Source organism: Abrus precatorius, unplaced genomic scaffold (genome assembly GCF_003935025.1).
Source record: "Abrus precatorius isolate BTA unplaced genomic scaffold, Abrus_2018 Scaffold10, whole genome shotgun sequence".
NCBI lineage: Eukaryota > Viridiplantae > Streptophyta > Magnoliopsida > Fabales > Fabaceae > Abrus > Abrus precatorius.
The window spans coordinates 3,306,769-3,324,499 of NW_020874292.1; the positions used below are offsets into that span (position 1 = coordinate 3,306,769).

General features: G+C 33.0%; 2 protein-coding genes across 6 annotated transcripts; one reads left to right on the forward strand and one right to left on the reverse strand.

The window, feature by feature from the left end:
* Positions 1-1,199: 1,199 nt before the first annotated feature.
* Positions 1,200-1,768, forward strand: LOC113852954 (calcium-binding protein CML38-like). The gene has a single exon (XM_027483373.1). The coding sequence runs from the start codon at positions 1,284-1,286 to the stop codon at positions 1,704-1,706; it is 423 nt and encodes a 140-aa protein (XP_027339174.1). The 5' UTR covers positions 1,200-1,283; the 3' UTR covers positions 1,707-1,768.
* A 3,820-nt stretch (positions 1,769-5,588) lies between these two features.
* LOC113853311 lies at positions 5,589-17,429 on the reverse strand. 5 transcript variants are annotated; one of them, XM_027483893.1, is made up of 28 exons: positions 17,232-17,429; positions 16,989-17,163; positions 16,781-16,908; positions 16,574-16,690; positions 16,154-16,300; positions 15,618-15,998; positions 15,364-15,518; positions 13,429-13,550; positions 13,230-13,321; positions 12,529-12,775; positions 12,390-12,450; positions 11,459-11,607; positions 11,279-11,349; positions 11,003-11,173; positions 10,565-10,636; positions 10,324-10,425; positions 9,930-10,019; positions 8,441-8,516; positions 8,271-8,364; positions 8,087-8,156; positions 7,757-7,936; positions 7,258-7,380; positions 7,091-7,174; positions 6,816-7,000; positions 6,593-6,731; positions 6,459-6,518; positions 6,256-6,360; positions 5,589-6,154 (listed from the first exon to the last, which is right to left on the reverse strand). In XM_027483893.1, exons 1-28 carry the CDS (start codon positions 17,334-17,336, stop codon positions 6,041-6,043), a joined length of 3,615 nt encoding a protein of 1,204 aa, XP_027339694.1. In that variant the 5' UTR covers positions 17,337-17,429; the 3' UTR covers positions 5,589-6,040. The 5 variants fall into 5 exon arrangements, 4 of the variants coding, with proteins under 4 accessions (XP_027339694.1, XP_027339693.1, XP_027339692.1 ...); XM_027483892.1 differs by having other exon boundaries at positions 15,603-15,998; positions 17,232-17,422; XM_027483891.1 differs by having other exon boundaries at positions 15,364-15,998; positions 17,232-17,422.
* Between the last annotated feature and the right edge of the window lie 302 nt (positions 17,430-17,731).

The window sequence follows — 17,731 nt, forward strand, 5'->3', positions numbered from 1 at the left end:
ACTAACAACGGTTGGGTTGTGAAAAATCCCGTGATGACGAAGATTAGAAGCGCCAAGATATGGCTGGTGATGAGTATAATGATCGATATATGGGGATTCCAGATGTAACGTTTTAGCAATGCTGCTCCATCTTTTTCAGTTAAACAAACAAATGGAAGCGTAAATTTCAGAATTGACGAATCAATTTAGTAAATTACTCTAAAGTAAAAGGCATTATTGACAAGGCATCGTTTGATAATGATGAACAACAAATGATAAGGACGTGCTATCGAACGTTGAACTCATTGCTCGTTCCTTCAACGGGCACCAATCCCGTCATGTGCTTGCGCCTTCCTTCATTTTCCCTCTATTCCCTCTCCATCTAAGATCCAACCCGTTAATGTTTTATTTAATGATAAGAAAATAATTAAAACTAAATGATCAATATAAAATTCACAATTCATTATTAATATAAAGGGTTCAGATTTGAAATGGATGGAGAGAATCCATACACGTGCTGGTAATATAGAGTTAAATATACCCCAAAAAATAATATAATAAGTTAATCTTAATGGTATCGTCATATAATCCTACATAATATGACTAATTATGATTATTATGCATTATTGAATGATTAAGATTATTTTGAATTTATATTAATTGATAGACAACATATATTATTAAAGATAAAAACATCAAAATAAGAAAAATAAAATACTAAAATTAAAATCTAGAAAAAGTCATTTAACCTAAAATATAGTCAAGTAGATATTTAGTACGGCACACGGACACGTGTTGATAATTATTTTTTTATTATCATGAATAAAACATCACCGTATAATAATGTACGAGTGGGTACGGCACAGGGACACGTGTTGAATGGCAATTGTGCCGCGGTGCCAACATTGTCGCCACGTTGCTCACTATGCAAAAGCAGTTTACCGTTAATTGTAGTTTGCGCGTATCAAATTCCAATTTCAATTCGTAAGTGTTTGTCATATTAATTATTTGTGGTTGGTATTACCAATAATATCGTGACACCTACACATGCCGTGGCCTCCATGCCCTTAATCAATTGTTATATTGTCTCTTGGGAAATTGGAAAATTCTCAGCAACTTCTTAGGTACCTTAGCATTATCTCAACACGACCACCACGCACCTCTAAAACCGACATAGCCCTTTTCTATATAAACACCACTCATAATATCGCATGTTCCATTCACATTTACAAGCTACATTTTTGTTGTATAAACTAACCTTTTTGGTTACAAATACATTGGTTTGACGTTCTGTGCATTGTAACATGGAGAAGCACGCGGGGTTTGAGGATGTTCTTCGATATTTTGATGAAGACGGGGATGGAAAGGTTTCACCTTTAGAGCTGAGGCATGGGTTGGGAGTGATGGGAGGGGAGCTTTTGATGAAAGAAGCAGAAATGGCAATTGAAGCATTGGATTCAGATGGTGATGGGTTGTTGAATTTGGAGGATTTGATTGCTTTGATGGAAGCTGGGGGAGAGGAACAGAAGTTGAAGGATTTGAGAGAAGCTTTTGAGATGTATGACACTGAAGGGTGTGGTTTTATTACCCCAAAGAGCTTGAAGAGGATGCTTAAGAAGATGGGTGAGTCCAAGTCCATTGATGAATGCAAAGTCATGATCAATCAGTTTGATTTGAATGGGGATGGCATGCTTAGTTTTGAAGAATTTGCAATCATGATGAAGTGAGGCCTGTGTATATACATGTTCATACTGTATAGTTTTTTATTTTATTTATTTATTTATTTGGGGGCAGTTATGTGGATTTCATTGATTTTTTTGTACATCATACGTCTAACTCATTCTGTGCTTTACCAGACTTGTTTGGCTGTTTCTCAATTATAATCGAATAACTCTCTGGTTTCGCCCAACTTCCTATTTCATTTTTCTTAATGGGAGTTGTGTTTTTATTATTAGGGAGTGTTTCTTTTGTTTAAGAAAATACAAAAGAAAATGGTTCTAAGTTCTAAATATGGAGAGGAAATAATGGTTTTATGCCAAGCAAACTTTTTGTATGTTACAAATACTGGATTAGGACATCATTTCGATTTTTGAAGATCTTTGCTTCCAACAATTACCAATGCTATTGTTATCGATAGTTTGAAGATCAAGTTAATATTTACAAATATGTGTCAGTGCTGATAAAGGAATGAATGCTGCGTTTCCCTGTAGCTTCTATATGCATTTTCTCTGTTCTTAAAAGTAAATATTTCAAAATGATCAACTACGAATATAGAAGAAAAATCGTAACCGTAAAATGTTGTAATAGATATTGAATAGCAGTGGTGTTTTCTGTGTAATGCAATCAGATACGTGTTTTTTTATGGCATATACTTCGGTTTATGAAAATTCTGTGCTTCCTTGATTCATTAAAACTTGCCAAGAATGGAATATTAAAAATTATGTAATGGGCTGCAATCCACATAGAACTAAATTTAAAACCTACCTAATTCAGCTAGGTCACTATAGTCACATATAGAGATAGTCAATTATTGATGTTTAAATAAAACTGTTTTATTTAAATCATTTAAATAGTGTAAGTTTAAAAATTTAATGTAACGCGTTATAATTTATTACTTCATTAACTGTTAAATATAAATTAGATAAAAAATTTAAATTGAGTATAAAAATTATTAAATTTATACTAGTGAAATAAGATTTTGGTATTGCAAATTTGTGAATAGTTAACCATTAAATTAATATGGGTTAACAAAAATAAGTGGTAAATAAGTAAGTGAGTTTTTTTAAACAAATAGATATGTTTAAATAAATAGTTTTGATTTTTTATTTATAACTTTAATAAAATTAGTTTTTATATATTTATTATTTAATTATTTATAAAAATTTATAAAATTGTTCTTTAAACTTTCAAAATTTGTTATTGTATTGATAGTCAATTTTTTATATTTTTCAAATAAATTTTGTATGTATTCTATATTTTAGTTGTGAATTTAAGAAGATTGCATTCATATGTATTGATGCAATTTTAATTGTAATAAAAAATTAACTTTAAATTAATATAATGTTGATGATTTTTAAAATTAAAACTTTTATATCTATTCTTATAATCTCAATTTATCATGAAAATCAACTTTTGTATTAATAAACAGTTAAATGTTATTTTAAATCTTCTTCGTGTCCTTCTTATACATTAATTGCATTTGTTTTATATAATTTCTGTAAATTTTACTTAAGTCATTTTCTTTGCTTATGCAAAAGTTAAAGAGAAAAAAATAGATTGTTAGATGAATATCACTTAAGCGTCATTAATTTGCTTAAGTTATACAAGATACTCTAATATTTCCTTAAATGAATAAAGTCTATATTTTTTAACTTAAGAAAATCTTTATATGATATTATATTTTTACTTAAACATCAATTTGATTTAGTTAAATTGTTCATTTCTAAGAGAATTGATATGAATATATGATGTTCACAAATTTAATTTGTTTTATTTATAAAAATCATAATTCAAAGTATAATAATATAAAGAGAGTATGATTATACTATTCTAAGCGGGAATTGCCTAATTATTGTTTAAATTTCAATCACAACCATTGAATTTATCGAACTGGTCATTAAAAACATAAAGAAAATGTTTAAACTAGAATAAAAAATAAAGATGAAAAGAAGTGAGTTTGAAAGAATATAATTGAGTTTTACGTGAATGAAAAAAAAATTACTTATTACAATAATGTTTTTAAAATATATTTTCATTTAAAAAATTTTAAATGATCTATTTTAAATATCTAATATTTAAAAAAAATTTAATCTGCAATATTTATTAAAGATTGAATTATAAATACTAAAAAATGTTATAGCATGTTACCTTACTATTTATTTGAGTTATATAATATATTAATTCACATTAGTCATTAATTTTATTTATTATAGTTATTTTTAGTAAATTGTAATATTTTTTGAAACACTTCAAATAACATTTCAAATTTTCAGTTTTTAGCATATTTTTCTATCTCTGATATCTTTTATTATTGTCAAAATAAAAATTTAAATTCATTTGTATTATCTCATTTTAATAAAAACATCTACAAATGAGAGTAAAACAAAAAAAAATGTTATCTTAGTTTTAAGATGATAAGAAATTTAAAATAATATTGAATAGCAAAAAAAAAAAAAATTTTATTTAAAAACATATTTATCAAATTTCAAGTTTTAATCCAATAACTAATTGCGTCATTATTAATCATTTTACATTTATAAGTTACTTCATCAACTAATTTCAACAGACTTTCAATTTAATTAGATAACTCAAATTTTTATCTTTTAACTTTTAATTAGCTTATTCACTAGTTTTATGAAACACCCAATTTGTGCTGGTTGGTCGTCTGTTGTGTTTGGCATCTACAAAGCTCAATCAAATAATATACCAAACATTATTATCTCAGGCCCAATAAATGGAGTAACCATCCCCGGGAAGAAAGCATCCCTTTGTGCGGCCACTTCGCATTTAAAAATCTGATTTGTTACTTCAAAATCACTTCCCCCATCTCTTTATTGAATGCATGTCTTGTTCAAAGCATGTTGAGCGGATGAACATTAATAACAAATTTCTGCTCTCCTCAGTTAAACAAACGTATATTGTATTTTTAATAAAAGATTATTTATGGTTAAATGGAATGTAGACAATATTCTTTTCATTCTAAATCTAGATAAACCAATAATTTTAAAAAAAGATAATTTATCAACTTGACTTCTTTAAAATTTATTCAACATTAATATAATTATTTTTTCCATCCCTAGAATGAAAATAAGCTAAGTTAAACTTTACATAAATAGGTTTGACCTATCTAATAATTTTGAAACAAAAACATGGTAATAGATTTTTTATTAAATCTAATTTATTCTTTTTAATAGTCTAATTTAATATGTTAATCTTTTTAATAACTTATTTCGTATCGAAACATTCAATAGGTCATTAAACTTTCTTATAAATAAATTATTAAACTATGTAAATAAATATATTTTTTAAAAGTCATAAAATTTATATTTAAATAAACTATTAAAAAAATAATATAACATAAATAAGTGCATAAAATTATAAAAGATATGAATGAAATAAAATGAACTAGTGATAGACATAATTAAAATTAATAATAAATAAGTGTTGTGCTTATAAAATATGTAAAAAACTATAAGCTCTCTCTCTTATAAAATATGTAGTAAAAATATTTCAACTCTAACAAAAAAAAAATTATAATTTTTAAATTAAAATTTTATTATTTTAAAATTTAATTAATTTAATATATTATTATAAATTTTAAATAAATCATTCTAATACACCTAATAGACTTTTTCTTAAACTTAACTCTAACTTATTTAATTAAGCCGTAAACCCGTCAAACGACTTACCCAATTTACATCCCTATCCAATACATTTGATTACAATATGCAAAGGATCGGACAATTCACTTGATTACAATATTCTTCTCATTTCTTTCCAACATCCGATCCATTGCCTGCTTAATGCTGCAAAAATCCAAGCTCATACGATTCACATATATGTGAATATAAAATGTTGAATAAAAAGTATTTAATAAAGATTTGTTGTGAATGAAAGAATTGTAGCATAGCATAAGTTCAACAAATTTTCATTGATTTTCATTCTTATGGGAATCAACTAAAGGGAGCTCTATCATGCATCATATGTACATAAAACAGAAAATAGTCATGATCTAAATGCTTATTGTTTTAGCAAATTCCATTAGGAGGGACAATAAATGCTTTCACAGGATCATATGACTCCTTTTTCTAGTGCGACACTAGCAACACACATCTTCTGTGGTGGCGGCCAGGGGATGAGGAACAAAATAGATGCAGCAGAGCCTGGCCAAAATTCTGTAAGGCTCCACTCCTTTCAAAACCCACCATCCCACAGGTTAGAGAGAAAAAATACTTAAAAAACCTATATTTCTTTTACAAACGAAATAGCTCGGCAGCAAGCCTTGCAGGCTGCAAGGACACGGAGGCAGCAACTGGGGAAACATTGGTATAAAAGCGTTTTCTCACATGAAATAGCTGAGTGCTTTTTTCACTCTTGAACCACCTTCACCATATAGTTCATTCCACTGTTGGAGCTCCGTCATATTTACAGATTCAGAGGAAACACTTGCACATACCTGTTTCAATATGACAAAGTTAGTGTTGTTTTTTTTTTCTTTTTTGGAGGTCTGAAGGGCAGGAGAGGGCGGCTAGCATGAAAGATTTTGTTTTCATATACCTGTTGGTGAGCATATTTGAAGTCTTCCATGTTTAAGGATCGGATATCTGCACTTCCACATAATGCTGGAGCAGGTCTACCATCTGCTAGAGCAGTAGCATGTTCCTGTCATGCATCAAAAAATTATAAGTATGAATATTCATGCAAGCACAAGCGATTCTAACTGTAGCATACTGCTTAAGACATAATTCCAAAAGCCATACCTTTTTCTCCTTTTCTAATATCTCTTTAATTGGACGGTGTGCAGCAGTTACACACAAATTCTGCAATAAAAGAGTAAGCATGAAGGCATCCAGAACTTTTAAGAAATATAGGGTAAAAGAAAGGAACACGTTACCTTAAGATCACTTCCAGAATATCCATCAGTCATGTTTGCAACTGCGTCCAGATCAACATCAGAAGACAAGTCCTCTTTTGCCAGTATAACTTTTAATATCTTTGCCCTATTTGAAGCATCTGGCAAATTTACCATTAATCTGCAGAAGACCAAACATTATGAAAGCTTAAAAAATGTCAGGGTCAAAAGAATGAATTAAAGTGCAGTTGAACATGGTGTCTACCTCCGAGGCAGCCTCCGAATGACAGCCTCATCAAGATCAAAAGGCCTATTAGTGGCTGCAAGCACAAGAACTCTCTCAGTATCCTTTGTACGTAAGCCATCCCAGTTCACCATGAATTCATTTTTCATCTTCCGCATGGCTTCGTGCTCCCCAGGATTTTCCCTCCGGCCCAACATGCTATCAACCTATACAAGAAGCCATACAAGTTTTCACTGTGATTTATTTTTCAGCTAATGAATGAATACAAACTAATAACATTTATTGCAAAGGCTTACTTCATCAACAAATATCACGCTAGGAGCAATTTTACTCGCCAGGGAAAAAACAGCTTTCACATATTTTTCACCCTCGCCAAACCACTAAAGTGAAATCAAGAAAAAACCAAGTTAAAATGAACAACTTATAGCAGATACTAAAATAAATCCAGTGAAGAAAATCTAACCTTAGATGTGATGCTTGACATAGAAATGTTGATGAAATTTGCACCTGCTTCAGTAGCAATTGCTTTTGCAAGCATTGTTTTACCAGTTCCAGGGGGACCAAATAATAGGATACCCTTGCAGGGCTGCAGAGAAGGTGATTCACAATCACAAAGTCAAAATGAGTAATTTGACAAATGGTGGGATGCATTTTTACATTATTTTAATATTTAAATATTCAAGAAACATCCGAGGAAATTCTCCTAAAACCAGCTTCTAAAAACCAACTGCATATCACTGATGCTCTTACCTTTCACGGTTTCACAAAAAAATTTAAATTACATAATTTACATTTTTTGGAGAGTGGCCTATATCACATATAAAGGTTATACACAGTATATCATGAGTTAGGTAAGCTTATTCATTTATCTTTTATCAGTAAATCAGCATATCAGAAAACTAGAGAAAAGAGGGAAGGAAGCAAAAAATAACAGGATATAACTCCAGCAGTAAAGTTAAAACCTTGGTTAATTGCCCTTTGCAAAATAGCTCAGGTCTTTGTAAAGGAAGCATCACCAATTCCTTCAATGTATCCTTGACATTTTCAAGAGCTCCAATATCATCAAAAGTAACACCAATGTCATTAGGCGGAATAACATCAGCCAAGAGCCTCTTTTCAAATTCATTTTCTGTTATAACATCCTGATTTCAGAAAGGGATGATTGAGGATAAGCATTTGTTAAATAAGTTGGTCAAACTCTATCAACAGAATAACTTCCATGCAGTAAGGTGGGAACAAACTACCGAATCATCCCATCTAAATCGAAGTAGCAAAAAGTTCATAGCAATCACCTTAAGAGACTTCTTTAAGCTCTTTGACTCATTCTGGATGGCATGTAAGATCCCAATTCCATATTGGATGCTGGTAGTAAATATTTTATAGAAAGAATAACGAGTGATTAATAACATAACCTTGAAGTTTAAAATAGGAATGTGTGTATTATTTTAAACAAGTAGTCAAGCTAATAATTAGTACCTCTCACAAGACAATCCAAGCTTTGTATCAGGATCAGTTTCAGAATTCTGCATGAGATGGTGGCTTAAAGCCCAACCAACTATCTTCTCTGCATCTGCAATATAGCAAAAATGATATAGAAGAGAGATTTAAGCTTCAAAAATCCTGAAGTATTTAGTGGTAGAACTTACTTTCAATTGTAAGTGTCTGATCCTTTATGCACAAGGTCTCAAGTCCTTCACATCCAATTCCACAACGGCTTAAAACCTATAAATAAAATTTGATGAATTATAAATTTAAGAACACCATTACAGCAAATATAATTTATAGATAATATGTAACTACACGGTTCAACATGGTCAAATAATATTAAGTGTATGGAAGTTAGAACAAGATGAATTAAGGAGACATAAGAAGAAAACATAATGGTAGTTGACATAAGGCAATTAACAACTCAGATTAAAATTGCATATGAAACGGCAGTTTGTCTAGCTTCTAGTTATTTGAGGTGTATCCTGTTTCTCAGATTATCATAGCCTACAACTCCACATCACAATATGACAGTCGTTGGGAACCCAGAAACAGAATATGAGAATAGAATGCTTCTATTATTGAATATTGAGTGACAGAAAAGGAGAGAATTAATCTCCGAGGGTTTCCCCTTTCTACAACTTGCTCAATTGCATTATCATCAACTTAATAGATGTACCGCAAATTCTATTTAACAGCAACATGAAATAAAATTTTCCCAAGACACTTCAAAACATAGTATGCAACAGCAGCACTATCGTGTCATCATAAAACAAATTAGTGGCCTGCCTCTACAGAGTGGCTGTTGCAGCGCCCAAAGTGGTTGCCCATTTTGCTATGTTTTTCTTCTCTCTCCTCCAAAGACTGTTTCTGTTTCTTCCTAACCATTTTTGCTCAAGACCACATCATGTTCAGCTGTTTTCCGGTGGCTGTGAGTAGGGGGCACTGGTTTCTAGTTATTTTTCCCCTTTCCCTACATCTATTCTGTTTTTCTTCTCCAACAACTCTGTCTCACTCTCTTTGCATCTTCTCATCTATGTCATCTTCTTTCTAGGCTTTGTCTTCACTTTTCCATCATTTTTTGGCGTTTCCAGCTAACCATGGTATTATCCCAACAACCTCAAAAGGGTGGTGCTTAGTCGACCTTTGCTTGTGCCTCAATGAAGCTCATTGGTTAAAATCTTGATATTGCATGGCAATGGAATAGACTAAAAGATATTAAAGATAAAAAGTGTGTGACTTGTGACTTTTGTGCACCAAATAGGAATAAGGAGAGATATTACTAGAGCAAAAAATGCTTGGAAGAATATCTCATTGGAGATTAAGAAGCAACTCATTGAAGTGTTCAAGCAAATAAAGGCTGAAAAATGAAGCATATGCTGTTGCTGAGTTGAAGGAAGATGAAGATGAAGAAAAGCAAGTCTAAAAAATGCATATCATTAGAGCTGAAAAATGACCTACAGTCGAATTCAGTGATGGTATTGTTTTTCCTTCTACTACTACCAAGAAGGGAAAAAATATCGAAGTTCGAAGACACTTTAGATTTGCTCCTCCTTAAGAATCCAGAAACATCAATTGAATTGGGAAAAGCTATGAAGCAAACAAACATTAACAATGCTTGTGATAAAGATGCTCACACAAAATACTTACTGTGCGTAAATGGTGCAAATTTCCTTTGATCTTGAGAGTTTCAACATCTCGATCAAGTTGTTGCTTCCAAGATGCTAGAAGTGCCTCATCCTATATCAAGAAACATACAATGAATCAATTGTTAGATATAGAACAATTCATGCACCTTCACCCAACAGCTTGAATTTTAAATTTATAATATAGCATAAATGGCCATGAGTTCAATCCTTGCCACCCCCATTGTTCTATGGATTTGTGCATTATCCATGCTTCAGAGCCCAAAGAATCTTTAGATAGGGAGCATGTGACATAATTCATGTACCTTAGCCCAATAATTTAAATTTTTGGATAATTGATTTGACAATGTTATATAAGGACAAATTAAAACTGATGACATGCAATTCATTGTGCAAACCTGTGGCATGTGAATTGTTACTTTATTTGGGAAAAGCTTTGTTAACGTTTTGTTCGGCTTTGGGACCTCCTTTCCCCTGTCATGCAATCTTCCAAAACTATCCTGAGGAGAGAGAGAAAGAGAGAATGTTACAGTAGCAGAAAAAGCCTTAAAGAAGACTCACAAAACACGAGCCTATACAGGTAATTCCTGTTATGTTCTTTTCAATATAAGGCTACTCAAAAGGAGATGATGTTCTTACTGGAAAAGCCAGGTCAAGAAGGGCAGTCTGATTGCTGCCAAACTTTGTAAAAAGCAAACCCCCGGGATGTGACTGCAAGGAAAAATAGTTAAATATCGATAACATAATCACTTATTCATTTAGACCAGGCATTAACGGAAAATTAAAGGATCATATATCTTCAACTGAAATGCACAGCCTCTTTCTCAGTATCCTCAATTAATAAATTAAAACAAGACATATATAAAGCCAACACCTACTAAAAACTACAGATCATTGGACTGATCAATTCATGTACCTAAACCAAGTGGTATGCACAGAAAACTCTGGCCAGATTATCTTGCCATGGGCTGTTAAAATCTTTTTCTGTAATACGGTACATTTAACACATTCAAATGCCTTAACTTGTATGCCAATCTAGCATTACAAAACAGTTATTACTAAAAGCACAATTATTACCTTCTCCTTCCGATTGTCGGTGTGAGTATGCGAACCTATCACCACCACATTATCTGGAAGATTTTCAAGCTTACTTTTAAATGAATATGGATCTCCATTTCCCACTATAGACTTTTCTGCATCTTTCATGAACAAAATGAAAGGTGCATTTCTGCTCTCACTAAACACAACCTGAAATAAAAAGATGTGTAACTTCTTATTGAAAGATTATAGCACAATATAATAATATGATTAGAGGAAAATTTTACTAGATCGGAGAGTGGGGTAAAAGGTGACCTCAAACAATGTATTAATAAGTAATTTGTCGAATTCTTCAATGCCACTATTCTCTAATCGAAGATCAGACACTGGAAAGAGAATAAAAAGACAACTCAATATCTAGGACCAAGATAAAGTTCATAGATTAAGTATATAAAAGATCTAAAGATATAGTTTATCAGACAAGTAGGGCATTACCATTGCAAAAAAATCCTTGACCAACCTCACAGGCACCTCCAAGATCAACTCCATCAGGTATGGGTTTATCAAATCTTACACCAATTTTTGACAAGGGATTATCATCAAAAAGTAAGACAACCTTCCCCCGACTTCCATTAGCTGGACCCCTGTATATGCAATTGCTAATCAAAATTATAACCAAAAAAAAATGCAATCGGATATTTTTGGTCTGGGTGAAACTGAAAATGGAGGCAATGGTTCTAAGAGAAACAGAAACTAAAGGTGAAATTTACATTACATTGTTTAGAAACAAGGGGTATGGAGGAACTAAACAGAACTGTATACGGACATATACATAGGAAGACTCAAATGAAAAGAGAATAATAAAGCTACTATAGTATTCGCACAATCCAGTCATGTAAGCAGAAGTTACAGGTGAATATGAAAGTTTGTCTCAATTTGCTTGTCCTTCATTTATATGACCCCCTTCATTCTTTCCTGCCACATTTCTCCCCCAAACTAATAGTTGCAATCTTGAGTGGAGAGGGAATGAGTATACATTTGTGCAGATACACAAAAGTTGTAGCTTTAGCATTGACAATGACTAAGGTTGAAGATCCATTTGTTCATTGTCAATCATACATTGTAGTCACCAAGAAATAAAAACATATATTGTATAACTGGCTCTTTAAACTGAATTGAAGGGTGTAATCATGAGTTAGGGCATGGGCAAATATTGTGCTACAACTGCTGAAATTTGGTGAAAAAAGAATTCCATCCACTACACTAGTACACTACAATATCTCAAGTATAAAAAGTAAAGTCTGAATAAGTAACCATGATAGACAATTCATGTTCTCTAGTTAATCTGAAAAATGCAGAAAGACGCCACAACATGTATCAATGAGAAACAGAAACCAATTCAGAACAATTCAATACAATCTTGCACCTTGAAGAAGACGTCTGATACATGCCACCAGAAGATGACCAGCTAAATTTTATCCGGTCACCTGCAGAATCATATGTGGAAAACATCAATGCTTTGTGTTAAAGTCAAGGCTCCTTAAAGGTGGAAGAAGTACACATACCTAGTTTGAACACACAATTTTTTGCTGTCCCAGAGGTAGACGGTACATTGTCAGTTTCCAATTTAGGATGAAACTCAAAGCCAAATGAAGTAGGTGGATTAGAAGAGCTTGGTGTATCTGATTCACTAGCTGATGGATCCATGCTCCTAGCCGTGTCTGTGGCTGCAGGACTTTGTTTGGGGCAGCTGTAGGATTTCTCGGCATTAAATCCATCTTTGAGCAGCTCAGCTTCCTTGGAAGATAAACCCTATCAATTAAAAAGCACAACAAATTAAGATTCATTATCAGAGTTGTTAGTGAGAATACTTCAATGACACATTAACAAAAATGGTAAGCATGGATTAAGTGTGTTTTGCATTCTCTAAATTAATCACTTTTTGCATTTGAAATTACAAAAAAACGATATGAAGGTATGTGTAATAGTTAGTTTTGTATTTAAAATAATCAATTATTTATGATAAAATGGAAAAATAAAAATTAACTAGAAAATAAGCTATCATAAGTTCTAAAATTTTGCTTAACTTAAATAACCTATTTCCTTTGTAAAAAATTTAATCAAAGATTATAAGCTAATTTTTCAAAATTTACCAAACAAAACTGATGAGTATTTTTTTTAGCTTTTTTCACATAATCAATAAAAATAATCTCATCCAAGCACAGGCTAATCCAAATATCAGACCAACTAAAAAACTTTATCTTACACCCAAAAGAGAATGGTTATCAAATATTAGCAATTTAGCTCCAAAGTATTTTGCGAGTGCTTTCACCAACATCTCCTGATATATGTCTGACCCTGCAAAAAATTATCGAAATTGGGGGGAAAAACGAGTTGAAAAGAAGATAGTCAACCAAAACAAAATCATAAAGATAAAGGAGAGCACTAGTGCAAAACCCACACACCTGCAGGTCCTGAGAGTAGAATACGAGGGTTTATGGTTGTAAGATCTGTGGTGTACTTCACATGTTCTTTATGTTTCAGGTGTATAAAGCAAGCTGCAATCAAGACATTTTTTGTATTTTCACTGCAAAAAGATATAAAAAATGATTAAAAAATGCAACTAATGATCAAAGCAAGAAGCTATAAGAATGGCAGTCAAGCAAAATGCATGAAGAACTAAATCAAGTCATAGAAATAAAAATTAGTCATAATTTGTTTAAACTAATTAAAAAACTAAGAAACTTTAATACATACTTCAAAATCAAGGTTTTAAATTGTGGACAACATCACGTGATGCAGCCACAATATCTGATGTGGTAACCGCATCAAACGGAGATTGTGGACCACATTAACCACAATGCAACCATGACTGCAATTTAAAACCTTCCTCTTAAGCAACACCCAATATATTTAAAACCCAAATGCATAGGACCGGTTCAAGTATTATAAAAATAGAGAAAAAGGTAACCAGAGTTAATGCATCTGTAGGATTTATTTTTCCATGGCATTGCAACAAATATAGAATAGAATGAGAATAAATTATATATAAACGAAGCAACTGCCTCTATAAGCCACGCGGCAGTCTCATTTCAATTCACCTAAACTTGTTCCAGCTAGATCTTTCTTTTTGTATATGTACTATTTCATCCACAATCAACATTTAATTGTTGTCCCTGCTTCAAATTTCAGGTCACTACATAAGGTAACAAACAACTTTCCGTCTTCCTTTGGCAGTTTATTCTGACTGGCATCCACAATGTACATACTGCCCGTATTCTAAAATGACGTATGATGAATCTTCTATTTTATCTGTATTGGGTGGATAAAAAGGGTGCTAAGTTTTTCATTGATGAGAGAGGGGCAAAGTAGGTTTTGCTTTCACAAATAATGGTTGGATTTTTTTATGGTAGCACTTGATTATTGACCTCAAATGAGAAACACAGATTTAGAGGGGGTAAAACATAGGGTTAGGATAGAATTGAATTTAAAAATTACTATTTGTATCTAACTTTTAACAGAACCCAATCATGTCTTTTGATTCATGTAACTTTCACATAGAGGGAAAAGACTTTAATTGTCGCTGTGGTAGTCATCACCATTGTTATTGTTGTTGTATCAAAGTTTTAAGATTTAAATTGATTTATACACCAATGTTTTGATAAAATGATAAATTAAAATAAAGATGCTACCATGGATGAAATTCACTTACTATAGAAATGTAAATCATATAACATAATTACTGTTTAATGCTTGATATCATTTCCAATTGTTTTTAGAAATTTTTAGAATCATTGATTCAAATTAATCAGACGAAAACTTTGTTAGCAATGTAGTTCTAATGTCCATATATACAGGAAATCAAATTTTACAGTTAGATATAATACAAAATTGTAATTGTTGCATAAAAGTGATTTAATTTAACTTTGATACTCTACCAATAATTTTATGATAAAACATTTTAACGAGGCAGGTCCCAGGAGCTCACCAGGACCAGGGCATGCCTCAAAGCTCAAAGAGTGCTTATAGAGGTACTTACATTGCCCCCAACAACAAGGCCCTCACATTGGTACTGGGATTTGAACCGGCATCCTTGTGGGATACGAATCCAGTCCTTACCAACCAGATCAGCCTTTGTTGGCACTCTACCAATATTTTAAAAGAATGCAATTGCATGTTCAATTCAATTTTTCCAGTAAACTATTTGAGATATAACACACACAAATGTACATGAAATACCAAATGGAAATCATTTTCTTAAATATAAAAGAATAGTTAAAAAAAAAAAAACATGAAACATAGTTGTCAAGGAACAATAGTTTGAAATTCACCAAATATGTACAATATCAAAACAAAGCCAAAAACTCCGTGGAATTGATTGAGGCATCTACTAGCTATACCTTAAGTAGTACGGGAAGTTGTCAAAGGACACTTCTATTTCTTTTCCATCCAGTATTGCAGCATTGACATCGTCTTTAAAAACTGTACAGCGTACAGAAGTACCCGAAGTTGATGCAGCTTGCCCATCCCTCGTCCCATTTCTTTCTTCCAATACCTGTTTACAGATACCTTTGCTCAATTTCACTTTAAAAGTAGATCCAGCTAGAATCCTGAAGAAAGGCCCTAGGAAATCATTCACCCCAGAGAGTTTTACATTGCCTGCCTCTGTGCCTGCATCATCTGGGTCGCAATCCATGGGAGAATTCTTGTCGCTTGCTCCAACATCAGCAGCTTTTTCAGTCCCTATACTTGGAGCTGAGTTGCCTTCCAGGCCATCAAGCTCAGTTTCTGTGCTATCATGCAGAACAGATTGACTAGGAACATCAACACCCTGGTGAGGTTTACCAGCGGTTGGTGATGGAGACTTCCATCTTGTTAGATCCTGTCTGAGGCTAGAAAGAGACGCCAAAATAGAAGCTCCAGCCACAGCTGAAGGATCTCCTGCTCTCCTCTCAATGTGCAAAAACTTGCCAACACCGCTCTGAACTTCTGCACCCTTGACAGGAGCAACCTCAGCATTTACTTGCTGAAAAATCTACATACAAATTAATCAAGGAAACCCATGCAGACACATAAAAAGACAAACTAAATTAATAGAAGGAACTGAGCAAGTAATAGAGATCTTGGATAATTCTCCTTTAAAAAAAGAACAGGAAAATGACATGTTTAATGCAAAGAGCAAAAGGATACATAAGAATGATTTCCCAGCAAACCAAAAACCACTTCGTCACCCGAGTTAAGCACGCAGCTGGTACTCTTCTTGACAAGCGTCCCGTTCACTAGCACAGATCCTTTGCTACCCGTACTTTCAAGCACAGCCACAGCACTCCCCTCACGCTGATCATTTCCAGAAACAACAGTAATCATACTGCACATACATATCCTACGATATTCACCTCAAACAACTGAAAAAAAAAGACAACCAAGCACACATTTGCATACAAGCATTCATAGTGCCTAGACACATCTCTAACCAAAATCCAGGTAAAACAATCCAATACCAAGTGCCAAAGTGTGTGCTTGGAAAAGCCTAAACACACCACAAACAAAACCTCAAACTCCCAAAACTCCATTGCAAAACCAGATATTAGTCCTCCTGAAATCAAATACCTGAGTAAGCTTGATTTTGCATAAATTTCCACTTATAGTCTGATCCTTCAGTGGAAAGTTGCAACTTCTACTAGAGCCAATAGTAAAGTTGGGTGTGCAAATGGGAACATTTGGATTCTGCAGCAATAATAGAAATGAATTTTCAAGTAAACAAAATTTGGAGTGAACTCCTATTAGCTTCACTTAGAAATAGAAAACAAAATTTACCAGCGCAGACTGAGACAAAAGCCTGCACCAAGGAACTGAAGCTTCGAAATTTGGGTTTTGCTTCTGATATAAACTCCAAGAAGAGAACGAACCCCTAGGCTTATCAGCCACCAGAGTCGGTGCAGAACCTTCGCACAATAAAATAATATAAAAATAAATAAATAATAAGAATAAAAGAAAAACGGAAAAGTGAGCGGCAAAGACGAACCATCAGCGATCGGCGGCGTGGCGTCGTTCTTAGCATCGGGAGCGGCGGTTCCGGCGATCTGAGCGGGTGGGGGGCCGCATTCTCCGGGATCAGCAGGGGGCTCCGGCGGGCTCAAATCCTTGGAATTTCCCGGCGGCGGCGAGGGTTTGTCGGAGGCGGTGACGCCATTGTCGACCTGAGAAGAATCGGAAGGAATCAGAAAGGAGAATCGAGGAATTGATAAGGATTGGGAAAAGGAAGAACCTTTTGGCGCTTTGGGGAAGGAGAAGGAGTCTTGTCTTCAGAAGATGAAGGTCTCTTGTTGTTGTTGTTCGAGAAAGATCCACTGTTGCGTCTCGTTGAAACCATGCTTCTTTCTTTCTTGTTTCGTTTTGGCTTCAACGATGGACACACAGAGAAGAGAGAAAGAGAGAAGAGGGGGATGTGAAGTTGTGAATGATTTTTACCAATTTTTGTTTGTTTTCGTCAGAGTATATATGTGTATGTCTACGTGTAAGTCTCTGTGTCAGGTTATTAATAATTTTTTTCAACATGTATGCATAATAAAAAATATTGTATTATTTTTTTATTAAAATTATCTACTCTTTAATATATATTAAAAACTTAAAATTTTATATTTTTCTATCATACATAAACTTGTATATAATAAAAATTTCAAATAAGATTAGTTAATTTATGGGTAATTTTTCCTTTAAAATTTAACAGTTATATTTAACGAGACTTAAACTTAATATTACATATTA

Bases quoted from the DNA above. Each gene is read 5' to 3' on its own strand.
- LOC113852954 (XM_027483373.1), top strand. From the start codon at position 1,284: ATGGAGAAGCACGCGGGGTTTGAGGATGTTCTTCGATATTTTGATGAA.
- LOC113853311 (XM_027483891.1), bottom strand. From the start codon at position 17,336: ATGGTTTCAACGAGACGCAACAGTGGATCTTTCTCGAACAACAACAAC. The intron at 7,175-7,257 runs GTTAGATTTTCT...ATTTCACTTTAG, and splicing joins TGTCAAGCATCACATCTAAG to TGGTTTGGCGAGGGTGAAAA. The intron at 7,001-7,090 runs GTAAGCCTTTGC...CTTCTTGTATAG, and splicing joins GCGTGATATTTGTTGATGAA to GTTGATAGCATGTTGGGCCG.